The sequence below is a fragment of the Oncorhynchus mykiss genome, chromosome 24 (assembly GCF_013265735.2).
Source record: "Oncorhynchus mykiss isolate Arlee chromosome 24, USDA_OmykA_1.1, whole genome shotgun sequence".
In the NCBI taxonomy this organism is placed as follows: domain Eukaryota; kingdom Metazoa; phylum Chordata; class Actinopteri; order Salmoniformes; family Salmonidae; genus Oncorhynchus; species Oncorhynchus mykiss.
Window position 1 is genome coordinate 27,819,244 of NC_048588.1, and position 27,626 is coordinate 27,846,869.

General features: G+C 44.9%; 1 protein-coding gene across 4 annotated transcripts; it reads right to left on the minus strand.

The window, feature by feature from the left end:
* Positions 1-1,520: 1,520 nt before the first annotated feature.
* LOC110504117 (2-phosphoxylose phosphatase 1) lies at positions 1,521-27,391 on the minus strand. Of its 4 annotated transcripts, XM_021582943.2 has the most exons (6): positions 27,207-27,391; positions 26,046-26,189; positions 10,341-10,523; positions 7,012-7,138; positions 3,629-3,768; positions 1,521-3,514 (listed from the first exon to the last, which is right to left on the minus strand). In XM_021582943.2, the coding sequence occupies exons 2-6, from the start codon at positions 26,122-26,124 to the stop codon at positions 2,457-2,459; spliced, it is 1,587 nt and encodes a 528-aa protein (XP_021438618.2). In that variant the 5' UTR covers positions 26,125-26,189; positions 27,207-27,391; the 3' UTR covers positions 1,521-2,456. The 4 variants fall into 4 exon arrangements, with proteins under 4 accessions (XP_021438618.2, XP_036817314.1, XP_036817316.1 ...); XM_036961419.1 differs by lacking the exon at positions 26,046-26,189; XM_036961421.1 differs by lacking the exons at positions 26,046-26,189; positions 27,207-27,391 and adding an exon at positions 7,631-7,808 and having other exon boundaries at positions 10,341-10,478.
* Positions 27,392-27,626: the final 235 nt, after the last annotated feature.

A 27,626-nucleotide genomic window follows, 5' to 3' on the forward strand; every position in this document is an offset into this window, starting at 1 on the left:
CAAAATCACACGATACATGGCCCCATTCATTCTTTCCTTTACACGGCTCAGTCGTCCTGGTCCCTTTGCAGAAAAACAGCCCCAAAGCATGATGTTTCCACCCCAATGCTTCACAGTAGGTATGGTGTTCTTTGGATGCAACTCAGCATTCTTTATCCTCCAAACACGACGAGTTGAGTTTTTACCAAAAAGTTATTTTGACCCCACGGGGTGAGATCTTGCGTGGAGCCCCAGATCGAGGGATATTATTAGTGGTCTTGTATGTCTTTCATTTCCTAATAATTGCTCCCACAGTTGATTTCTTCAAACCAAGCTGCTTACCTATTGCAGATTCAGTCTTCCCAGCCTGGTGCAGGTTTACAATTGTGTTTCTGGTGTCCTTTGACAGCTCTTTGGTCTTGGCCATAATGGAGTTTGGAGTGTAACTGTTTGAGGTTGTGGACAGGTGTCTTTTATACTGATAACAAGTTCAAACAGGTGCCATTAATACAGGTAACGAGTGGAGGACAGAGGAGCCTCTTAAAGAAGAAGTTACAGGTCTGTGAGAGCCAGAAATCTTGCTTGCTTGTAGGTGACCAAATACTTATTTTCCACCATAATTTGCAAATAAATCCATTAAAAATCCTACAATGTGATTTTCTGGAATTTTTTTTCCTAATTTTGTCTGTCATAGTTGAAGTGTACTTATAATGAAAATTATAGGCCTCTCTCATATTTTTAAGTGGGAGAACTTGCACAATTGGTGGCTGACTAAATACTTTATTTTTTTTGCCCCACTGCATATCCATTGTTTTTGTAAAAATTGCTCAAGCTCATTAAATTTGGTTGGAAATCATTGATGGACAGCAATATTCAAACCTCATCTGTGATTTTCAAGCAAGTTTAAGTCAGGACTGAGACTAGACCACACAGGAGCACTCAACACCTCTTGGAAAGCCACCCTGGTGTCTTTGGCATTACAATTTGTGTAATTGTCTCACTGAAAAATACAACTCCATCCCAGGGTCAGGTTTTCAGAAGACTGAGTGGGTTTTACTCTAACTTTTTACCTGGGCTTTGCTCCTTTCATAATGATTTTGATCCTGACAAACTCCCCAGTCCCTGCCAATGATAAGCATACCCATACATACCCATACATGATGCTGCCACCACAATACTTGAAAATGTAATGAATTCCAATTTGTTGTAGCTAGATGGCTAATGCTAACGTTAGGGGTTAAGGTTAGGAGAAGGGTTAGCTAACATCCTAATAGTAAAGTAGCTAAATAGCAAAGTTGCCCGTGATGAGATTCAAACACGTAACCTTTGGGTTGCTGGACATTTGCATTATACGCCCAACAATCCACCTTTCGTTGTTGCCTAAGTAACCTTCTATCTTATGTTACCATACCAAACATAACATATCATACTAATTTGAGTGTCCTGGATTTATGTTTACTATGTTACATCTAGTCTATGAGACTTGGGTAATTCAGAACATACGTTAGCTCGTATGTTTTCACACAATACAGAGACAGTTGTAAGGAAACACGTTTTATTACTTCGTGGCCCACTGTGTAATGTGCTTTATAGTCAAAATTATAATTATTCAAACTGATGAGCATCATTCAAAAAAAAATCCACAGAAATTACAATTACTGATGACATATTTATTAACTGTCATTGCCATCTTACAGCAGCAGTGGAATCTACGTACCATAACAACTAGCCTTCTAGCCTTCACCAAGGTGCATTGGGTGTAAATTGTTGGATTGACTTAATTCTTAACATTGAAATCTACTTCAGCTTAAAGTATGTGGTTGAGTAAACTAAAATAAATTAATTGTACAGCAAAACTGACCCTAATTCTATTGGTCTCCAGCACCGTTTTAATCAAAATGTCAGACAATATCAAGACAAACTATAAATGGCAGTTTAGTGTTTCCAGTTTCAACAGCCTTTCTATGCAGGAATTTGGGAAAAGCGGAATCTCAACATTCTCAGTTGGAATGCAGGAATGTGTGAATAAAGTGCCTGAGTCCTTCCACCTCTATTCCTTACAAACATTTCCAAAACTAAGAAATTGTAGAAAGGTCAATGTTGAAATGTGTATAATTGCAGGTTAAGTATCCTGGTGTGATTGTCAACACCACAAGGCTGTCAGTTTAGAAGTGAAACTTTATCGACAAAGACATCTGATCAAGAAGGCATGAAGAGTATGTATAAAGTATGTGGGCACGTGTGTTTGTGTATAGGAATTTGCTGGTGAAAATATGTATTTTTGCAGTGATATGTATGATCAGCATTTATGCTTTCTAGGAATGTTTGTGACTTTAGAAAATGTCAAAAGGACACTACCATCAAAGTGGGAAAAGAGCTATTAACAAATTCCAAAATCAGCTAAATTATAACTCCCTCTTCCTCTGACTCATTCTCTTCTCCTCCTCCTTCTCTCTCTCTATCCTTCCATCTGTCAGTCAGCCTGTCTGTCGGTAGCAGGCGTTGTGGTAGGACGTGGCGTTGAGGACATTGAACATGTCTTTCTTGACGAACGACAGGAAGTTACCCAGGGGGCATAACGGCTGTGCGGCGTTGCGGTCATGTGATCGACAGAAGGTGGTATGGAAAGTCACATCTTCTCCGTTGTACAGAACCCTCACAAACATGTCTCCCCAATTACCACCCTTTGACCTCTCCCCTTTCAACCAAGCAGCCTTGTTCTGGCCCTGGCCTTGCCCCTTATATTGTCCCTGCGTTGCGGGCGGACTCTTCCACAACTCAAACACAACCCTCGCCGCAAACCTCGGGAAGAGTGCATCCTCCAAGCCCAGAGCGCTTAGTAGTGGTGCGACAGTGACGTCGTGAGCCGAGGACAGGGTGAACGCCTCCTCTCCTCCAGCGCGGGGTTTTCGTCCCCGAGCGTAGGCCTTGGCGACGCGCTCCATCCGATTGGCGGTGCGGTTGAGGTAGGGGTGCGTGGCGAGCACGGCGTAGCGGCGATACAGTCCCACCCTCCTCCTGTCCACCTCGTCCTCTAACTGCTGCCTCCGGATCACAGCGAACTGGGCCAGAGTCAGACAGCCCCCACTGCCGAGAGCAGTCCCTGCTGACACACAGGGGAAGGACAGGCCGTGGCACAGGTGGCACAGCAGAGAGTCTATAGGGTTGGCAGCTCTGAGCTGGCGCGGGGGCAGACCTAGTGTACGGGCCATGTCTGCGTAGGTCCTCTCCAGTTCAGTGTCTGCCGCTCTGAGGCGGTACTGTCTCCTCTGCTCCTCCTCCAGATAGGGGTTCCTGGCAGGACAGTCGCAGGCTGAACCACAGAACAACGTGCTCCACTGGTGGTGGACTGTCAGACGGCTCCAGTCAAAGTCTGGCAGGAACCCATACAGAAGAGCCATCCCGCTCTGGAGGGTGCGGCTCCTGCCCGTAGTCTCCACCCACACCTGCTTGGTCGACCAATTGGGCAGGAGGAGTTTGTGACGCTTGTAGGCTAGGCGAAGGAGCTGGCCATTGCGTAAGTGCTGCACCACACCTGAAGACGGGGAAGACAGAGATTGGTTGAACATTTCAGATGTAAACCCAGTCCATCTGGAATGTGACTGGTTGGTTCATTACGCATCTTTAATGTGATTGAATGGTTGGTTACCTGTCTGAGTGAGCTCACCCATCTCACAGGCGCTGTGGTTAGGGAGGCGGGGCAACGAGCTGAGAGTCCCCTCCCAGCGGCCACGCCCCCCCTGGGCCATGTGACCAATGAAAGAATTCAGCTGGGGGTGGGAGGGTTTCCTGGAAGGGGGAGAGAGATGAGCAAAGATGCAGAAGGCAGGGTAAGGAGGGAGAATAGTTTCCAGCTGGAGAAAGACAGACAGAGACAGTGGGTCGACTCTGCATGCTAGTGCCAACTCACACACACACATGGACGCGCACACACACACACAGACACATGCGCACGCACGCATGCACAGACACACGCTACATCTGCCCCCTAGGATCTTGCCTACATCCCATATGCTAGTGCCAACTCACACACACACACACATGGACGCGCACACACACACACACAGACACACGCGCACGCACGCACGCACGCACAGACACACGCTACATCTGCCCCCTAGGATCTTGCCTACATCCCATATGCTAGTGCAGAATAGATCCCCATAATTACACACTGATCAAAATAAAAACAGACCCAGATTGTAGACCTTTAGAAATAGTCTCTCTCTCTCTGTTTCTCTCTCTCGCTCTCTCTCCTCTCTCTGTTTCTCTCTCTCTGTTCTCTCTCTCTAAACCTCTTTTCTCTCTCGGTTTCTCTCTCTCTCTTCTCTCCCTCTCTACCTCTTCTGTCTCTCTCTTCTCTCTCTCTCAAGCACACACACATAATCCACACATGGCCCAGAGACAACACAGCCTGCTCAAACACACACTTCTGGTGCATCTATTGCAGCACCAGCAAAACTGAACTCCTCTCTGAGGGCCACATCTCAACCTCCCCAAGTCTCCCTCCCTCCATCCCTTACTCTCTCTATTTCTCTCTCTCTCTCTCTGTCTCACACTCTCGCTTTCTCTCTTCCCACTCTCTACGCTCGACTGTCTTGCCCTGCATCTCTCTGTTTCTCTCTCTCCTCCCTCTCTTTCAGTTCTGACTTGGCGTGGAATGTCAGTGCGGAGAGCCAGATGGCATTGAATACTGGACCAGTCACATCAAACACACAGAGAGAGAGAGAGAGAGAGAGAGAGAGAGAGAGAGAGAGAGAGATAGAGAGAGAGGAGCACTGGGGGAAAGAGGAAGAGAGACAGAAAGGCAGAGTACAGACACAGACTCAGAATACCTGAGTGCTCATGTGGTTTGGGTTATGCCTTCTTATGACATGCCACACATTAGTGAAGATGTGTAATTACGTTGTAGGTTTGGCTTCATAGCAGACATATTCACCAGTCCTCTCAGCTCTGTGAAGGCCAGGCCCAGTGACCACAGTTGACTCGGATTACTGACTCTTCCTCTGCAAGACCCATCAGCTCAGAATGAAATGCCCATGTTGAATTTTGCAAATGGCCAGAGACTAAGATATCCCAAAAAGAGGAATGGGGAGGAATTTATCGGCCATTTGTTCAGAATGACATGCCAAGATCCAAGGTTATGCAAGTCACCAGGGATCACACTGTAGTGCCAATTAAAGTAGACAGAACCCAAGTGCCCTCACACACACTCACACTTTTGATTGAGGCAAGAGCCACAGCAATGACTTCCCTTTCTACAAACAATATATTTTCAGAAACTGCTATCTGCATGATGAGAGACAGAGCAGAGCAGTGGGATGACAGACAGGATGACAGGTGAATGAGAGGGGGAGGTGAACAGTGGGATGACAGACTGGATGACTGGTGGAGAGTGGGAGGTAAACAGTGGGATGACAGACAGGATGACAGGTGGATGAGAGGGTAGGTGAATAGTGGGATGACAGGTGGATGAGAGGGGGAGCAGAGCAGTGAGATGCAGTGGGATGACAGACAGGATGACAGGTGGATGAAAGGGGGAGGTGACAGTGGGATGACAGACAGGATGACAGGTGGATGAGAGGGGAAGGAGAACAGTGGGATGACAGACAGGATGACAGGTGGATGAGAGGGGGAGGTGACAGTGGTATGACAGACTGGATGACTGGTATAGAGGGGGAGGTGAACAGTGGGATGACAGACAGGATGACAGGTGGATGAGAGGGGGAGTTGACAGTGGGATGACAGACAGGATGACAGGTGGATGAGAAGGGGAGGTGACAGTGGGATGACAGACAGGATGACAGGTGGATGAGAAGGGGAGATGACAGTGGGATGACAGACAGGACGACAAGTGGATGAGGGGGGAGCTGAACAGATAATAAGACAGTAATACACAGAGAGAGAAAAGAATATGGGAAAATGAGAGAACATGAAAGAGAGAGAACATGAAAGAGAGAGATGTCAATTATCAAAATGTGTGTGTGTGTGTGTGTGTGTGTGTGTGTGTGTGTGTGTGTGTGTATGTGTGTGTGTGTGTGTGAGTGTGTCCGTGTGTGCGTGCGTGCGTGTGTGTCCGTGTGCGTGTGTGTGTCCGTGTGCGTGTGTGTGAGTGTGTGTGTGTGTATGTGCGTGCGTGCGCTCCAGAGAGTAGCAGGAATAGGAAGCAGTAAACACACCCATCACAATAGTGATGATAATGACAGTCTACCAGAGAGAGAAAGAGATGGAGGGAAAACAAGATGGAGAAAATGAGCTAAAAGTTCAAAGGAGAGACAGAATGACTGTTAGACAGTCAACATAGTCACACTTTGAAATAAGGAGAGAGTGTCTCAGTGTAGTCTGATCACTCCGATGCTCCTAGGTCTGAGACTCTGGCCCCAAGCCGGACATGCACCTCCCTGACACTCCAGATAATTACATAGCAGACAAGTCTCATATCCAGTCCCAGAAGGAACAGTCAGACTGAACATCTTGTAGCTCCAAATCCCACACTGCATAACCACAGCTAATCACTTCAACTAACAAGAACAGCTCATATTCTCTTCTCACATTCCCCTCTTCTTCATAGCAATTATTGCTTAAGTTTTTCACCGATGTGCTAACTAGAAAATACTAGGGGGTAAGAGAGGGGAGATGGTTATTTTCACAAGACAAAGTGGTATCATTTTCTGATGCAGTCAAAACCACATTTTTAGGTGGGAATGAGCTGTTGACAAGAGAAATGTGATTATTATGGATGGTTCCTGCCAGCTAGATCTGTTGAGCGAGAGAGAAGGAGAGAGGTGTTTCTGATTCACATGTCTATGCGTCATGTTTTTCTGCCCTGTATTCACAATGATCTAATGGAAACTGTGGAGCTGGAGGGAATACCTCATATTTACACTGGAGACTTAATTCAGGAGGCCATCTTTATTTAACAGAAGGCCTTATTAATGAATGAAAAATGAACAACAGGAGACTACAGACTATTTGTTGCATCATCATTCCCTGGGTTTGGTTGGATGTTCAGTCAGTGGGCGTTGCTCTCACCTCTTTGGGGACAGGGTGCAGTCGATGGCAGGCCGCTTGGTTTTGGGGATGGCGTAAAGGGGGTAACGGTCGCCATGGCGAATCATCACCTGGACAGACAGCAGCTTGTAGTCCACAGGGCTGTGTCCTGGGAGGGGAGAGAACCACGTATATTCATCAACACCACCACCATCATCATCATCATCATCATCACCATCATCAACATCATCATCACCACCATCATCACCATCACCACCATCAACACCATCATCACCACCATCACCACCATCATCACCATCATCCTCATCACCACCATCAACACCATCATCACCACCATCAACATCATCATCACCACCATCACCACCATCATCCTCATCACCACCATCATCACCACCATCAACATCATCATCACCACCATCATCACCATCATCAACATCATCACCACCATCAACATCATCATCACCACCATCACCACCATCATCCTCATCACCACCATCATCACCATCATCACCACCATCACCACCATCATCACCATCATCACCACCATCAACATCATCATCACCACCATCACCACCATCATCATCATCATCCTCATCACCACTATCATCACCATCAACACCATCATCACCAACATCATCACCATCGTCATCACCGTCACCACCATCATCACCATCACCAAAAAAAAATACAATCTTAGCTTATTCTTGGTGTATTACACCAACACAATATCAGAGGACAGCTTTACAGATAACCTTGAAGTATGTGAAACAAGTGACTCCAATCCTTATTGATAAATCTGAAGTGTTGCCGTCATGAGTCTGTGAGAGATGCATGGTTTGAAGTTAGTAGTTGTCTATTGACTGACAGAGACAAACCGTTCCAGCAGTCAGATGTTCTTCCATACCACAGTGGCCATGAATCATCTGACCTGTGCAAAGCTAAAAATACTGACCGATTAGTGATTTTGAGGTCGGATTGGTTTAGCTTCAATTATTAAAAAAGAATAACGGTTTATGGTTTCGATAGATGAAATGAACAAATCACCCCTTATCCTCTCTAATCCTCTATCCATGACCCTTTATACTCTCTAATCCTCTAACCATGACCCTTTATCCTCTCTATCCTCTAACCATGACCCTTTATCCTCTCTATCCTCTAACCATGACCCTTTATCCTCTCTATCCTCTAACCATGACCCTTTATCCTCTCTATCCTCTAACCATGACCCTTTATCCTCTCTATCCTCTAAACATGACCCTTTATCCTCTCTATCCTCTAACCATGACCCCTTATACTCTCTATCCTCTATCCATGACCCTTTATACTCTCTAATCCTCTAACCATGACCCTTTATCCTCTCTAATCCTCTAACCATGACCCCTTATACTCTCTATCCTCTATCCATGACCCTTTATACTCTCTAATCCTCTAACCATGACCCCTTATCCTCTCTATCCTCTAACCATGACCCTTATCTTCTCTATCCTCTAACCATGACCCTTTATCCTCTCTATCCTCTAACCATGACCCTTTATCCTCTCTTTCCTCTAACCATGACCCTTTATCCTCTCTATCCTCTAAACATGACCCCTTATCCTCTCTATCCTCTAACCATGACCCTTATCCTCTCTAATCCTCTAACCATGACCCTTTATCCTCTCTATCCTCTAACCATGACCCTTTATCCTCTCTATCCTCTAACCATGACCCTTTATACTCTCTATCCTCTAACCATGACCCCTTATAATCTCTATCCTCTAACCATGACCCTTATCCTCTCTATCCTCTAACCATGACCCTTTATACTCTCTATCCTCTAACCATGACCCTTTATCCTCTCTATCCTCTAACCATGACCCTTATCTTCTCTATCCTCTAACCATGACCCTTTATCCTCTCTATCCTCTAACCATGACCCTTTATACTCTCTATCCTCTAACCATGACCCTTTATCCTCTCTATCCTCTAACCATGACCCTTATACTCTCTATCCTCTAACCATGACCCCTTATAATCTCTATCCTCTAACCATGACCCTTTATCTTCTCTATCCTCTAACCATGACCCTTATCTTCTCTATCCTCTAACCATGACCCTTTATCCTCTCTATCCTCTAACCATGACACCTTATCCTCTCTTTCCTCTAACCATGACCCGTATCCTCTCTAATCCTCTAACCATGACCCCTTATACTCCCTATCCTCTAACCATGACCCTTTATACTATATATCCTCTAACCATGACCCTTATCCTCTCTAATCCTCTAACCATGACCCTTTATCCTCTCTATCCTCTAACCATGACCCTTTATACTCTCTATCCTCTAACCATGACCCTTTATCCTCTCTATCCTCTAACCATGACCCTTAATCCTCTCTATCCTCTAAACATGACCCTTTATACTCTCTATCCTCTAACCATGACCCCTTATAATCTCTATCCTCTAACCATGACCCCTTATAATCTCTATCCTCTAACCATGACCCTTTATCTTCTCTATCCTCTAACCATGACCCTTATACTCTCTATCCTCTAACCATGACCCTTTATACTCTCTATCCTCTAACCATGACCCTTTATCCTCTCTATCCTCTAACCATGACCCTTTATACTATATATCCTCTAACCATGACCCTTTATCCTCTCTTTCCTCTAACCATGAGCCTTTATCCTCTCTTTCCTCTAACTATGACACTTTATCCTCTAGCAAACTATGACCTAACCCCAGCCTATCAATTATCTTTACATAAACCAACACATCTGGCCTACACACTAGAGGTCGACCAATTAATCGGAATGGCTGATTAATTAGGGCTGATTTCAAGTTTTCAGCCGATTACATTGCACTCCATGAGGAGACTGCGTGGCAGGCTGACTACCTGTTATGCGAGTGCAGCAAAGAGCCAAGGTAAGTTGCTAGCTAGCATTAAACGTATCTTAGAAAAAACAATCAATCTTAACATATTCACTAGTTAACTACACATGGTTGATGATATTACTAGTTTATCTAGCTTGTCCTGCGTTGCATATAATCGATGTGGTGCCTGTTAATTTATCATTGAATCACAGCCTACTTCGCCAAACGGGTGATGTAACAAGCACATTCATGAAAAAATAATTGTCATTGCACCAATGTGCACCTAACCATAAACATCAACGCCCTTCTTAAAGTCAATACACAAGTATATATCTTTAAACCTGCATATTTAGTGAATATTGCCTGCTAACATGAATTTCTTTTAACTAGGGGAATTGTTTCACTTCTCTTGTGTTCTGTGGAACAGATTCAGGGTGAGTGAGTGAGTGAGTGAGTGAGTGAGTGAGTGAGTGAGTGTGTGTGTGTGTCTCACCCTCCCAGGACTGTTCAGAGCGGTTGGGGGTGTTGCAGTAGCCATACGCCTCAGTGATGGGATCTGGATCAGGATCCTCTGTGTGGGGGACAGGGATCACTCTCTTCCTGCTTTTCCCTTGGCCCTGGCCTTGACCCTGGTGGGGCCGCTCCTCCCCCATGGGCGTAGTGGGGATTAGGTGGACTGGAGAGAGATGAGGGGGGGGGGGAGTATAAACATTTTCAAATTACTTTAACTTCTTATGGGCCTACATCCAATGAAATTGCAGAGCGCAAAATTCAAACTACAGAATTATAAATATTTAACTTTCATAAAATCACAAGTGTAATACATCAAAATAAAGCATTAACTTCTTGTTTATCCAGCTGCTGTGTCAGATTTCAAAAAGGCTTTATGGCAAAAGCACACCATGCGATTATTTGAGGACAGCACCCCGCATACAAAAGCATGAAAAACATGTTTCAACCAGGCAAGTGCGCCACGAAAGTCAGAAATAGCAATATAATAAATGCCTTACCTTTGATGATCTTCTTCTGTTGGCACTCCAAAAGGTCCCAGTTACATCACAAATGGTCATTTTGTTCGATAATACCCTTCTTCATATCCATAAAACTCAGTTTAGCTGGCGCGCTTCAGTCAATAATCCACCCAGTTTCCCTCCATCAAAATGCATACAAAATGAATCCCAAACATTACTAAAAAACTTTTCCAAGCAAGTCAAACAAAGTTTATAATCAAACCTTCAAACAATTTAAGATGGAGAATCGTTATTGTCTTTACCGGAGAAAAATACAGAAGAACGCGCTCTCTTCCACACGCTTGGAAACACTACAGCCAAAATGGGAGCCACCTAGAAAAACTACCATTTCGGGCTAATTTTTCCAAAAACTAGCATGAAACTCTTTCTAAAGACGGTTGCCATCTAGAGGAAGCCCTAGGAACTGCTATCTGGGAGGATTTCGCCTTATAATAAAAATGACAGCCATTGAAAACAGTGGTAGGCTGAATTATTTTTCTTGGGATGGTTTGTCCTCTGGGTTTCGCCTACCATATCAGTTCTGTTATACTCACAGACATAATTTCAACAGTTGTAGAAACTTTATATCCTAGTTGAGTAGCAGGCAGTTTTCATTGGGTACGCTTTTCATCCAGACGTGAAAATACTGCCCCCTACCCAAGAGAGGTTAATGGGTCAACTCCTCAATGTTTGACAGATTGTGAGGGAGAAAGAGACTGAATGAAATAGCAGAGAATGAAGGATTGAGTGAGAGAAAGAGAGCGAGAGAGAAGTATAGCGAGAGAGAAGTATAGCAAGAGAGACACCACTGGCATCCATTGCTCAAAGGACCCTCCTTTTTAAGGTATATAGTCAATTAACCTCCCCCTCAGCCCAGCCTCCCCCTCAGCCCCCTGTCAGCCCATCATGTTCCCAGCCTCAGCCCAGCCTCCTCCTCAGTCCAGCCTCAGCCCATCCTGTCCCCAGCCTCCTCATCAGCCCTGCATCAGCCCATCATGTCTCCAGCTTCAGCCCAGTCTACTCTTCAGTCCACCTCCCCTCAGCCCATCATGTCCCCAGCCTCCTCCTCAGCCCAGCCTCAGCCCATCATGTCCCCAGCCTCACCTTCAGCCCAGCCTCCCCCAGCTTTAGCCAAACCTCAGCCCAGCTCATCTACATGTGAACAGCAGTAGAACCCTGTACAGAACCCCTCACCAATAACCCAGGGTTGCCTTGACAACCATTGACCTGTGACCCCAAGGCTAGGCGGCCCAACGGGAGAGAGCGGTGTGGGAACCACTGCAGTCCCATTCAGAAACACAGGATCCTGGGAAGAAGTTGAAACGCAATGCCCTCCTGACAATACTCACTACCCCGCACACACATAGACACACACTTATCTCAGAAACCCTGGTTGTCCTGAAGCACGGCGGTGGAGTAGGTAAATATTACATATCTTTGCAAAGAGAGACAAAGCAAGACACTTTCTAACTATAAAAGGAGAGAGGCCCTTTCATTCCTATGACAACCTTTTAATCAACTAGCCTAAATAGAATCCACACTATCTTAAAGTGAGGGCATCCATATTAACCCCAAACAGTACATCTCCCGAGTACAGCAACCCCCCAGAGTGGAGTGGAAACAGGAAAGACATTTGAAGCTATAAAAACAGTGTAACCATGACAATGAAAAATAGACTTGTCGAATTACACTACCGTTCAAAAGTTTGGGATCACTTATGTCCTTGTTTTTGAAAGAAAAGCACATTTTCTGCCCATTAAAATAATATCAAATTGATCAGAAATACAGTGTAGACATTGTTAATGTTGTAAATGATTGTTGTAGCTGGAAACGGCTGATTTTTTAAATGGAATATCTACATAGGCGTACAGAGGCCCATTATCAGCAACCATCACTCCTGTGTTCCAATGGCACGTTGTGTTAGCTAATCCATGTTTATCATTTTAAAAAGCTAATTGATCATTAGAAAACCCTTTTGCAATTATGTTAGCACAGCTGGAAACTTGTTCTGATTAAAGAATTCCAGGAGAAAGGTCTTTGTTTCTGGCCATTTTGAGCCTGTAATCAAACCCACAAATGCTGATGCTCCAGATACTCAAATAGTCTAAAGAAGACCAGTTGTATTGCTTCTTTAATCAGAACAAGTTTTCAGCTGTGCTAACATAATTGCAAAAGGGTTTTCTAATGATCAATTACCTTTTTAAAATGATAAACTTTAGCTATCACAACATGCAATTGGTACCCAGGAGTGATGGTTGCTGGTAATGGGCCTCTGTATGCCTATGTAGATATTCCATTAAAAAATCTGCAGTTTCCAGCTACAACACTCATTTACAACATTAACAATGTCTACACTGTATTTCTGATCAATTTTATTTTATTTTAATGGACAAAAAATGTGCTTTTCTTTCAAAAACAAGGCAATGTATATGTGACCCCGAACTTTTGAACGGTAGTGTATAGAGTATAGACTCACTGGTCAGTTAACATCAGTATAGACTCACTAGTCAGTTAGCACCAGTAAAGATGGTCAGTTAACATCAGTATAGACTCACTGGTCAGTTAGCATCAGTATAGACTCACTGGACAGTTAGCACCAGTAAAGATTGTCAGTTAACATCAGTAAAGATGGTCAGTTAACATCAGTATAGACTCACTGGTCAGTTAACATAAGTATAGACTCACTGGTAAGTTAACTGACCATCTTTACTGGTGCTAACATCAGTATAGAATCCCTAGTCAGTTAGCACCAGTAAAGATGGTCAGTTAATATCAGTATAGACTCACTGGTCAGTTAACATCAGTAAAGATGGTCAGTTACCATCAGTATAGACTCACTGGTCAGTTAACATCAGTATAGACTCACTGGTCAGTTAACATCAGTATAGACTCACTGGTCAGTTAGCATCAGTATAGACTCACTGGTCAGTTAGTACCAGTACAGACGGTCAGTTAGCATCAGTATAGACTCACTAGTCAGTTAGCATCAGTAAAGATGATCAGTTAACATCAGTATAGACTCACTGGTCAGTTAGCATCAGCATAGACAGTCAGTTAGCATCAGTATAGACTCACTGGTCAGTCAGCATCAGTATAGACTCGCTGGTCAGTTAGCACCAGTATAGATGGTCAGTTAGCATCAGTATAGACTCACTGATCAGTTTGCATCAGCATAGACGGTCAGTTAACATCAGTATAGACTCACTGGTCAGTTAACATCCGTATAGACTCACTGGTCAGTTAACATCAGTATAGACTCACTGGTCAGTTAGCATCAGTATAGACTCACTGGTCAGTTAGCATCAGTATAGACTCACTGGTCAGTTAACATCAGTACAGACTCACTGGTCAGTTAGCACCAGTATAGATGGTCAGTTAACATCAGTATAGACTCACTGGTCAGTTAACATCAGTATAGACTCACTGGTCAGTTAGCATCAGTATAGACTCACTGGTCAGTTAGCATCAGTATAGACTCACTGGTCAGTTAACATCAGTACAGACTCACTGGTCAGTTAGCACCAGTATAGATGGTCAGTTAACATCAGTATAGACTCACTGGTCAGTTAACATCAGCATAGACAAACAATTAACATCAGTATAGACTCACTGGTCAGTTAGCATCAGTATAGACTCACTGGTCAGTCAGCATCAGTATAGACTCACTGGTCAGTTAGCACCAGTATAGATGGTCAGTTAGCATCAGTATAGACTCACTGATCAGTTTGCATCAGCATAGACGGTCAGTTAACATCAGTATAGACTCACTGGTCAGTTAACATCAGTATAGATGGTCAGTTAGCATCAGTATAGACTCAACGGTCAGTCAGCATCAGTATCAACTCACTGGTCAGTTAGCATCAGCATAGACAAACAGTTAACATCAGTATAGACTCACTGGACAGTTAGCATCAGTATAGACAGTCAGTTAGCATCAGTATAGACTCACTGGTCAGTCAGCATCAGTATAGATGGTCAGTTAGTATCAGTATAGACTCACTGGTCAGTCAGCATCAGCAGAGGCGGTCAGTTAACATCAGTATAGACTCACTGGCCAGTCAGCATTAGTATAGATGGTCAGTTAGCATCAGTATAGACAGTATATAGGTCAGTTAGCATCAGCATAGACGGTCAGTTAACATCAGTATAGACTCACTGATCAGTTAGCATCAGTATAGACAGTCAGTAAGCATCAGTATAGACTCATTGGTCAGTCAGCATCAGTGTAGACTCACTGGTCAGTTAGCATCCGTATAGACTCACTGTTCAGTTAGCATCAGCATAGACGGTCAGTTAACATCAGTATAGACTCACTGGTCAGTCAGCATCAGTTTAGACTCACCGGTCAGATAGCATCCGTATATACTCACTGTTCAGTTAGCATCAGCATAGACGGTCAGTTAACATCAGTATAGACTCACTGGTCAGTCAGCATCAGTATAGACTCACTGGTCAGTTAGTACCAGTACAGACGGTCAGTTAGCATCAGTATAGACTCACTGGTCAGTTATCATCAGTATAGACTCACCGGTCAGTCAGCATCAATATCGACTCACTGGTCAGTTAGCAGCAGCATAGACGGTAAGTTAATATCAGTATAGGCTCACTGGTCAGTTAGCACCAGTATAGACAGTCAGTTAACATCAGTATAGACTCACTGGTCAGTTAGCACCAGTATAGATGGTCAGTTAGCATCAGTAAACATTCTTTGTTTCACGGAAACATGGTTCACTCGAGACACGCTATCGGAGTCGGTACAGTCACCTGGTTTCTTCACGCATCGTGCCGACAGGAACAAGCATCTCTCTGGTAAGAAGAAGGGCAGGGGTGTATGCCTTATGATTAACGAGACGTGGTGTGATCATAACAACATACAGGATCTCAAGTCCTATTGGTCACCTGACTTAGAATTCCTCACAATCAAATGCATTATCTACCAAGAGAATTCTCTTAGATCATAATCAAAGTGGTGTATATTCCCCCCCAAGCAGACACATCGACGGCCCTCAAAGAATTTCATTTGACTCTATGTAAACTGGAAACCACATATCCTGAGGCTGCATTTATTGTAGCTGGGGATTTTAACAAGGCTAATCTGAAAACAAGGCTCCCTAAATTTTATCAGCATATCGATTGTGCGACCCGGGCTGGCAAAACCCTGGATCATTGTTATTCTAACTTCTGCGACGCATATAAGGCCCTCTCTTGCCCTCCTTTCGGAACAGCTGACCACGACTCCCAGCCTATAGACAGAAACTAAAACAGGAAGCACCCGGGCTCAGGTCTGTTCAACGCTGATCCGACCAATCGGATTCCACGCTTCAAGATTGCTTCGATCACGTGGACTGGGATATGTTCCGCATAGCGTCAAACAACAATGAGTAAAACATGAGTAAAACATTTAAACGATGAATACGCTGATTCGGTGAGTGAGTTTATTAGCAAGTGCATCGGTGATGTTGTACCCACAGCGTCTATTAAAACATTCCCAAACCAGAAACCGTGGATTGATGGCAGCATTTACACAAAACTGAAAGTGCGAACCACTGCTTTTAACCAGGGCAAGGTGACCGGAAACATGACCGAATACAAACAGTGTAGCTATTTCCTCCGCAAGGCAATCAAACAAGCTAAGCATCAGTATAGAGACAAAGTAGAGTCGCAATTCAACGGCTCAGACACAAGAGGTATGTGGCAGGGTCTACAGTCAATCACAGACTACAAAAGGAAAACCAGCCTAGTCCCTGACCACGATGTCTTGCTCCCAGACAAACTAAACAACTTCTTTGCTCGCGTTGAGGACAATACAGTGCCACTGACACGGCCCGCTACCAAAACCTGCGGGCTCTCCTTCACTGCAGCCAACATGAGTAAAACATTTAAACGTGTTAACCCTCGCAAGGCTGCAGGCCCAGACGGCATCCCCAGCCGCGTCCTCAGAGCATGCGCAGACCAGCTGGCTGGTGTGTTTACGGACATATTCAATCAATCCTTATCCCAGTCTGCTGTCCCCACATGCTTAAAGAGGGCCACCATTGTTCCTGTTCCCAAGAAAGCTAAGGTAACTGAGCTAAATGACTAAATGAGTGCCCCGTAGCACTCACCTTCGTCATCATGAAGTGCTTTGAGAGACTAGTCAAGGACCATATCACCTGCACCCTACCTGACACCCTAGACCCACTCCAATTTGCTTACCGCCCCAATAGGTCCACAGACGACGCAATCGCAATCACACTGCACACTGCCCTAACCCATCTGGACATACCTATGTGAGAATGCTGTTCATCGACTACAGTTCAGCATTTAACACCCTAGTACCCTCCAAACTTGTCATTCAGCTCGAGACCCTGGGTCTCGACCCCGCTCTGTGCAACTGGGTCCTGGACTTCCTGACAGGCCGCCCCCAGGTGGTGAGGGTAGGTAACAACATCTCCACCCTGCTGATCCTCAACACTGGTGCCCCACAGAAGTGCGTTCTCCGCTCTCTCCTGTACTCCCTGTTCACCCATGACTGCGTGGCCATGCACGCCTCCAACTCAATCATCAAGTTTGCAGACGACACTACAGTGGTAGGCTTGATTACCAACAACGACGAGACGGCCTACAGGGAGGAGGTGAGGGCCCTTGGAATGTGGTGCCAGGAAAATAACCGCATGGGACCGAGAGACTGAAAAACAGCTTCTATCTCAAGGCCATCAGACTGTTGAACAGCCATCACTAACATTGAGTGGGTGCTGCCAACATACTGACTCAACTCTAGACACTTTTATAATGGAAAAATGTATGTAATAAATGTATCACTAGCCACTTTAAACAATGCCACTTTATATAATGTTTACATACCCTACATTATTCATCTCATATGTATATACTGTACTCTATACCATCTACTGCAGCTTGACTTTGCCGTTCGGCCATCACTCATTCATTTATCTTTATGTACATATTCTTAATCATTCCTTTACACTTGTGTGTATAAGGTAGCTATTGTGAAATTATTAGGTTAGATTACTTGTTAGATATTACTGCATGGTCGGAACTAGAAGCACAAGCATTTCGCTACACTCGCATTAACATCTGCTAACCATGTGTATGTGACCATTAACATCTGCTAACCATGTGTATGTGACAGATAAAATGTTATTTTATTTGTATAGACTCACCGGTCAGTTAGCATCAGTATAGACTCACCGGTCAGTTAGCATCAGTATTGTAATGAAACAGCAAGGAGCAGGTCTCGAACCCTCGACCCTGAGGTCCGGCGCGCTATCGACTGTGCCGTAAAAGCATGCTCGTGTGGCATCGATTTCCGTGCTTATAAACCCAGGGTCATTACAGTATAGACAGTCAGTTAGCTTCAGTATAGACTCACTAATCAGTTAGCATCTGTATAGACTCACTAATCAGTTAGCATCAGTATAGACAGTCAGTTAGCATCAGTATAGACTCACTGGTCAGTTAGCACCAGTATATATAGTCAGTAAGCATCAGTATAGACTCCCTGGTCAGTTAGCATCCGTATAGACTCACTAATCAGTTAGCATCAGTATAGACAGTCAGTTAGCATCAGTATAGACTCACTGGTCAGTTAGCACCAGTATATATAGTCAGTTAGCATCAGTATAGACTCACCGGTCAGTTAGCATTAGTATAAACTCACTGATCGGTCAGCATCAGTATAGATTCACCAGTCAGTTAGTATCAGTATAGACTCACCAGTCAGTTAGTATCAGTATAGATTCACCAGTCAGTTAGTATCAGTATAGACTCACCAGTCAGTTAGCATCCTTATAGACTCACTAATCAGTTAGCATCAGTATAGACAGTCAGTTAGCATCCGTATAGACTCACTTGTCAGTTAGCACCAGTATATATAGTCAGTTAGCATCAGTATAGACTCACCGGTCAGTTAGCATTAGTATAAACTCACTGATCGGTCAGCATCAGTATAGATTCACCCGTCAGTTAGTATCAGTATAGACCAACCAGTCAGTTAGTATCAGTATAGACTCACCAGTCAGTTAGTATCAGTATAGACTCACTGATCGGTCAGCATCAGTATAGATTCACCGGTCAGTTAGTATCAGTATAGATTCACCAGTCAGTTAGTGGCCCCATTACAGGCCTGTTCACTGCCCTGGTCTGCCACAGTCGCTCATACAAAGGGCCTTTTGTAACGGACTGCCCACACTATGTAAGAGCACACATACTGAAGAAACACGCAAGCCACACAAGCCCAGGGCATCAATGCCAACTCACACACCCGTAAACACACAGAGTTGTGTACAAGCTTGGAGCATGAACACACTCAAACACATACACACACAGGGTACCAAAGCAACACACATGCAAGCCTACAGTACGTACACAACATCAGGGGGCCAGGTCTAAGTAACAACTAGCTAGCCTTAAGAAACGTACAGCAGGGCCAGTAATTAGGGGAAGAGCAGGTAGTTCTGACTGTATGCATTGGCTGAGAGTTGAAAAAGGTGAGCCTAGGACACTGATGAGAGCTTCCTTCCAGCCTTACACCTCAGTGTTTTACACCGCCTGTACTGTGGTAAAGAGTCAGCTGCTACAGTAAACCTTAAACACACAGGATGGACCGTGAATGACCTTCCTCCATCTCTCCCACCAGATAAATAAAAAAGGGCCATTTCCAAATGGTGATGGATAGAGAAAGAGGGGGGAGAGGAATAGGGAGAAAGGTATCTAGAATAAACATAATGTGTGGCCTTGGCAGTCAAAACCATCCATCCTGGAAAAGAGTAGCATCCTCATGCTCAACCCACACATTTAATTAAGCCCCAGTGTTAGTGATACCGTGCTAAAACAACACCAGATATACTGTAATTCAGGGGGTGGGTATCATTTTAAGATAGCTAGGTGGCACCACCACATCTCAGTCATAGCCAGTATCAGCAAAGTCAGTGCTAGTGTAGGTGTCAGTTCACAAACTGCAATTCCTCTCAGCCTACTGGACTTGGACTGTCTGCATTTCAAATTAACCTTATAAAACATACTTTTATAATACCACTGCCACGACGAACAACACACACTACTGCCACGACGAACACCACACACTACTGCCACGACGAACACCACACACTACTGCCACGACGAACACCACACACCACTGCCACGACGAACACCACACACTACTGCCACGACGAACACCACACACTACTGCCACGACGAACACCACACACCACTGCCACGACGAACACCACACACTACTGCCACGACGAACACCACACACTACTGCCACGACGAACAACACACACTACTGCCACGACGAACACCACACACTACTGCCACGACGAACACCACACACTACTGCCACGACGAACACCACACACCACTGCCACGACGAACACCACACACTACTGCCACGACGAACACCACACACTACTGCCACGACGAACACCACACACCACTGCCACGACGAACACCACACACTACTGCCACGACGAACACCACACACTACTGCCACGACGAATACCACACACTACTGCCACGACGAACACCACACACTACTGCCACGACGAACACCACACACCACACACTACCGTCACGACGAACACCACACACCACTGCCACAACTAATACCACACACTACTGCCACAACCAACACCACACACAACTGCCACGACGAACACCACACACCACTGCCACGACGAACACCACACACTACTGCCACGACGAACACCACACACCACTGCCACGACGAACACCACACACTACTGCCACGACGAACACCACACACCACTGCCACGACGAACACCACACACTACTGCCACGACGAACACCACACACTACTGCCACCACACACTACTGCCACGACGAACACCACACACCACTGCAACGACGAACACCACAAACTACTGCCACGACGAACACCACACACTACTGCCACGGCGAACACCACACACTACTGCCACGATGAACACCACACACTACTGCCACGACGAACACCACACACTACTGCCACGACGAACACCACACACTACTGCCACGACCAATACCACACACAACTGCCACGACAAACACCACACACTACTGCCACGACGAACACCACACACCACTGCCACAACCAATACCACACACTACTGCCACGATGAACACCACACACTACTGCCACGACGAACACCACACACTACTGCCACGACGAACACCACACACTACTGCCACGACGAACACCACACACCACTGACACGACCAATATCACACACCACTGCCACGACGAACACCACACACTACTGCCACGACCAATACCACACACAACTGCCACGACAAACACCACACACTACTGCCACGACGAACACCACACACCACTGCCACAACCAATACCACACACTACTGCCACGATGAACACCACACACTACTGCCACGACGAACACCACACACTACTGCCACGACGAACACCACACACTACTGCCACGACGAACACCACACACTACTGCCACGACGAACACCACACACTACTGCCACGACGAACACCACACACCACTGACACGACCAATATCACACACCACTGCCACGACGAACACCACACACTACTGCCACGACCAACACCACACACTACTGCCACGATGAAGACCACAAACTACTGCCACGACGAACACCACACACTACTGCCACGACGAACACCACACACTACTGCCACGACGAACACCACACACTACTGCCACGACGAACACCACACACCACTGACACGAACAATATCACACACCACTGCCACGACGAACACCACACACTACTGCCACGACCAACACCACACACTACTGCCACGATGAAGACCACAAACTACTGCCATGACCAATATCACACACCACTGCCACGACGAACACCACACACTACTGCCACGACCAACACCACACACTTCTACCACGACCAATACCACACACTACTGCCACGATGAAGACCACAAACTACTGCCACGACCAATATCACACACCACTGCCACGACCAATACCACACACCACTGCCACGACTAATAACATACACTACTGCCACGACCAACACCACTGCCACGACAAATACCACACACTACTTCCACGACCAATACCACACACTACTGCCACGACTAATACCACACACTACTGCCACAACCAATACCACACACTACTGCCACGACTAATACCACACACTACTGCCACAACCAATACCACACACTACTGCCACAACCAATACCACACACTACTGCCACGACCAATACCACACACTACTGCCACAACCAATACCACACACTACTGCCATAACCAATACCACACACTACTGCCACAACCAATACCACACACTACTGCCATGACCAATACCACACACTACTGCCACAACCAATACCACACACTACTGCCATGACAAATATCACACACCACTGCCACGACCAACACCCCGACCAATACCACACACCACTGCCACGACCAATACCACATACTTTCCTATATTCCTGTATCTATACTTTCCTATATTCCTGTATCTATACTTTCCTATATTCCTGTATCTATACTTTCCTATATTCCTGACTCTATACGTTCCTATATTCCTGTATCTATACTTTCCCATATTCCTGTATCTATAATTTCCTATATTCCTGTATCTATACTTTCCTATATTCCTGTATCTATACTTTCCTATATTCCTGTATCTATACTTTCCTAAATCACTGCTGATGTTATCGTGTCCCCCTCTCTTCATGACTTTATCTCCTTTTCCATTCCCTCTCCTGTCGTCTCTCCTTTCCTCTCTTCTATCTCTCTCTCCAGCTGTTTTTGTTCCCCTCCTTCTCCATCCTCTGTTCCACTATGCATCACACCTCTCTTCCTGTGGGACTCCCGGCCGCTTGTCAAACAGTTGTCATGGTGACCCCAGTCCAGGCAGTGTCAAAGTCACGGCAAACCATCTGTCATCGCCTGTCTGGATCACACACCATAATCAATCAGGTTTCAGAAAACAAATTGAAAGCCATTGCTTCAATACACTGGCTTGTTTCCCCAAGGTTCAAATAAAGAAAAGAAAATAAATATGGAGGGAGTGAGTGAGTCAGGGAAGGCAGGAGGAAAAGGAAGTGAGAGAAGAAGCATAAGAAAGAACAGACCAAAACAGAAAGATAAGAGTCAGAGACTAAAATAGAAAAAGAGAGAGATGAGAGGGAGGGAGGGAAAGTGGAGGAGAAAGAGGGATGACAATCAATGAAACATGAAGTGCTGGTGTCTCACTGGGCCTTTCCCTGGCTCCTTGGCTGTACTAGAGGATAATGACCTGCAGGCTGATGAATAAGTTATGACAGCCTCTCTCCAACACACAGACAACCTACAGATCACCTGACAGGGAAGGAGAGGACCCGAACACAGACCATACTTTGATTACGTAAATATCATGTTCTCCTCAAGTGATTGACAACTACATCAAGAGTCAAGACACATGCTCAATGACAAAGTAAGGGACCCGTACGAGCCTAGCATATGCATGTGTGACGTGCACACACACACACACACACACCACACACGCGTACACACACTATGGTAACAATTACAGTGGGATTTAATGTTTTATTGTCTTTTGTTTTTGCTAAAGGAGAAGATTGAAGGGCAGGAGCGGAGAATGGTTTTAAGTAGTGGCATTAAAGTTACTTCAGCCTATAATCCCCCTCAGACAGACACATCTGCCTTTGAGGGAGAGAGAGATGGCAGCAGGGTTCCAGAGTTCACACATTCTCAATGCGGTTAAGACACACACTCACAGTCACAGAATTCCAATCTCTTCTGGTGTCTAAAGACTTGAGGGAAGAGAGCAGGGTACAGAGTGAGAGAGAGAAAGGTATGCACTGCACAGCATATTTCACATATACAGTGGGGCAACAAAGTATTTAGTCAGCAACCAATTGTGCAAGTTCTCCCACTTAAAAAGATGAGAGGCCTGTAATTTTCATCATAGGTACACTTCAACTATGACAGACAAAATTTGAAAAAAAAATACAGAAAATCACATTGTAAGATTTTTAATGAATTTATTTGCAAATTATGGTGGAAAATAAGTATTTGGTCAATAACAAAAGTTTATCTCAATACTTTGTTATATACCCTTTGTTGGCAATGACAGAGGTCAAACGTTTTCTGTAAGTCTTCACAAGGTTTTCACACACTGTTGCTGGTATTTTGGCCCATTCCTCCTTGCAGATCTCCTCTAGAGCAGTGATGTTTTGGGGCTGCTGCTGGGCAACACAGACTTTCAACTCCCTCCAAAGATTTTCTATGGGGTTGAGATCTGGAGACTGGCTAGCCCACTCCAGGACCTTGAAATGCTTCTTACGAAGCCACTCCTTCGTTGCCCGGGCGGTGTGTTTGGGATCATTGTCATGCTGAAAGACCCAGCCAAGTTTCATCTTCAATGCCCTTGCTGATGGAAGGAGGTTTTCACTCAAAATCTCACGATACATGGCCCCATTCATTCTTTCCTTTACACGGATCAGTCGTCCTGGTCCCTTTGCAGAAAAACAGCCCCAAAGCATGATGTTTCCACCCCCATGCTTCACAGTAGGTATGGTGTTCTTTGGATGCAACTCAGCATTCTTTGTCCTTCAAACACGACGAGTTGAGTTTTTACCAAAAAGTTATATTTTGGTTTCATCTGACCATATGACATTCTCCCAATCTTCTTCTGGATCATCCAAATGCTCTCTAGCAAACTTCAGACGGGCCTGGACATGTACTGGCTTAAGCAGGGGGACATGTCTGGCACTGCAGGATTTGAGTCCCTGGCGGCGTAGTGTGTTACTGATGGTAGGCTGTGTTACTTTGGTCCCAGCTCTCTGCAGGTCATTCACTAGGTCCCCCCGTGTGGTTCTGGGATTTTTGCTCACCGTTCTTGTGATCATTTTGACCCCAAGGGGTGAGATCTTGCGTGGAGCCCTAGATCGAGGGAGATTATCAGTGGTCTTGTATGTCTTCCATTTCCTAATAATTGCTCCCACAGTTGATTTCTTCAAACCAAGCTGCTTACCTATTGCAGATTCAGTCTTCCCAGCCTGGTGCAGGTCTACAATTTTGTTTCTGGTGTCCTTTGACAGCTCTTTGGTCTTGGCCATAGTGGAGTTTGGAGTGTGACTGTTTGAGGTTGTGGACAGGTGTCTTTTATACTGATAACAAGTTCAAACAGGTGCCATTAATACAGGTAACGAGTGGAGGACAGAGGAGCCTCTTAAAGAAGAAGTTACAGGTCTGTGAGAGCCAGAAATCATGCTTGTTTGTAGGTGACCAAATACTTATTTTCCACCATAATTTGCAAATAAATTCATAAAAAATCCTACAATGTGATTTTCTGGATTTTTTTTCTAATTGTTTCTAAAAAAAAAAAATCTATTTTTTTTCTAATTTTTCCGTTGAGACAGAGCCGGGGGGATTTTCTGGCAAATGCACAGCCCAAAACGCTATATCTGCAGCACTGGGTTTCACAGTAATCCGGTGTGTGTGTGTGTGTGTGTGTGTGTGTGTGAGAGTGTGATGTGTGTGTGTGAGGGAGAGCAAGATGGATATTGAGTCCGTATTTGATCTAATAATACATGTTTGTCCAGACAAGAACTAATCCTAGTGAAAAACACTTCATCACAGGGTTTCAGGAACCCAGAATAATCAACATAATCTGGGACTAGGATTTTTCAGCCAAATATGGATGTTACTTTTGCAGCTCAATAATATCCTCCAGTCTAGCCTACATTTGAATGATAGTCTTTTCACATAACAGCTAAAGAACTATTCTTCCCATCCACCGACAGTAAGATTCTTCCGTATCTAATCGACAGGGCCGGTTTCCTTGTATTTACTGGCATCGAGGACACTGTGTCTGGACTATGCACAGGGGAGATGGTGTACAATGACCTATCGGTGGCGGAGGCCATTTTCTACCGGCAGCGCCTGCCATTCTACAGCAGACACGTCATAGGAAGAACACTTAAATGAGTATCTCAGGGTATCATAGTGGATAGGTCTCATCTACATAGAGAATGTCTCTAGAGGACCTGTCTTTTTCCATGTCACTGGGTCCCTTGGAGAACAAAAAACAAGTGGCCAGATGTAATACACACACACCACGTGATCATACACAAACACACCTGGATATACACACCAAGCGCTCGTACACAAATTACAACCACAAATAATGGCAGAGGTAGAGACAGTACACAAACTTACAGAATTGGAGGCTGAGGCTCACGATGGCCAGCACTGCCCCGACCACCACCAGGAGGATGAAGAGGTTTCTAGCCAGCATCCTGACATGTGTTTGGTCAGTCTCCCTGTCAGTCAGCCACCCACACCTTTCCCCATTCCTGCTGTCTAAATAGACACAACAAAGACAAGCAACATTATGAAACAAACATGTCTATAACAGGCCTCTAAACCAAAAACGTTTCTGCACACAATGGAAAACAAGTTTGTACCATTTTCCACTATACATCCTGCCTTCTATGAATAGACCCATGAGATAGGATTGATCTAGGATCTAGGAACCATCAGGGAGGGAAAGGAAGAAAGAAAATGTTTTTTTTTAAACTACCATTTATGTCAGTTATACACAACGCAACCCTGCTATTAGACAGACTAAAAATAAGAGCATGGCTAGATGAGGTAAAAGGGTGCCTCAATCAGAATCCTCAATCACCTCCCCTCAGAAATTGCCTACATGACTGAGATGTTCTCTCAAGTCATGTTCATTATAAGGTTTATATTTGGACGTAGAGAGTTCAAAACGTGGTAAACTAAACTGTCTCCAAAATCTTTTTGCTTTTCAATGTACAAATGTTTATATGTAACCAGCCTGTATGTACAGTATCTTAACGTGGTGAAACTCTTCTGTAGAAGTCCTGTCGTGCTTACTGCTACATTGTAGTAGGCTACTAGCGAGGAGATACTATTTCATGATGATTGTAGTATGCTACTAGCGAGGAGATACTATTTCATGATGATTGTAGTATGCTACTAGCGAGGAGATACTATTTCATGATGATTGCACTAATTAAAACAATGTTGACGCATTGTGACAGTTTGTCTGTTCGCCTCGACTACAATGCTATGCTGACCAGCTGCAAGGGAAGGAAATATTTGGTAGCTAGCTAACTGTAGCTAGATCATCTTGTTATAGCTAACACATCAGTACTACCAGTATAACAGTTAAAGTTACAGCTTGTAAAGATAAATATGCGGTAATAAACTTGTATTTTGTTCGCGGAATCTACCCTAATAGCGTTGTTATTACAAAACGCTAAGCCTTTGTTTACAATGTACCTATTCAACACAGAGTCGTGGGAACACGCTAAGTAGCGCTTGCTGCTCGTTTATCTCGGATCATCTTACCCGGTAGTCTCAATCAGAAGTTGAATCCACCCGGCGCCGTGCTGGCTTGTACTCTTCTAGACTCCCTAGCGATGTGCTGTCGTGCTGGCTGTCCTGTGTCCTGCCGGGGGACTCCACCGTGCTGTCCTACCCTCCTACTGTAGGTTCAGATGCAACTGAAACGTAATCCTACTGTAGGTTCAGATGCAACTGAAACGTAATCCTACTGTAGGTTCAGATGCAACTGAAATGTAATGGCTCGCTGCGCCGTCTCCCGGAAAAACTTCGCTATGCATTCCATTGCATCCCTCTTCTTTTGTCTTGCATCCCCACAATTCCGGTGTGAGACGTGGAGGACCGCCGGGTTAACCAGCCATCTACATTATTCTATGGCGATCAACCGATATGATGTTGTGATTTTAAAAAAAAGTTACACAATTG

What these genes read in the sequence shown, in the direction of transcription:
- LOC110504117 (XM_021582943.2), bottom strand. Translation starts at nt 26,124, where the DNA reads ATGCTGGCTAGAAACCTCTTCATCCTCCTGGTGGTGGTCGGGGCAGTG. An exon ending in GAGCCTCAGCCTCCAATTCT is followed by an intron (nt 10,524 to 26,045) that starts GTAAGTTTGTGT and finishes ATCTCTCTCCAG; the next exon opens with TCCACCTAATCCCCACTACG. An exon ending in CTCTGAACAGTCCTGGGAGG is followed by an intron (nt 7,139 to 10,340) that starts GTGAGACACACA and finishes CTCCCCTCCCAG; the next exon opens with GACACAGCCCTGTGGACTAC.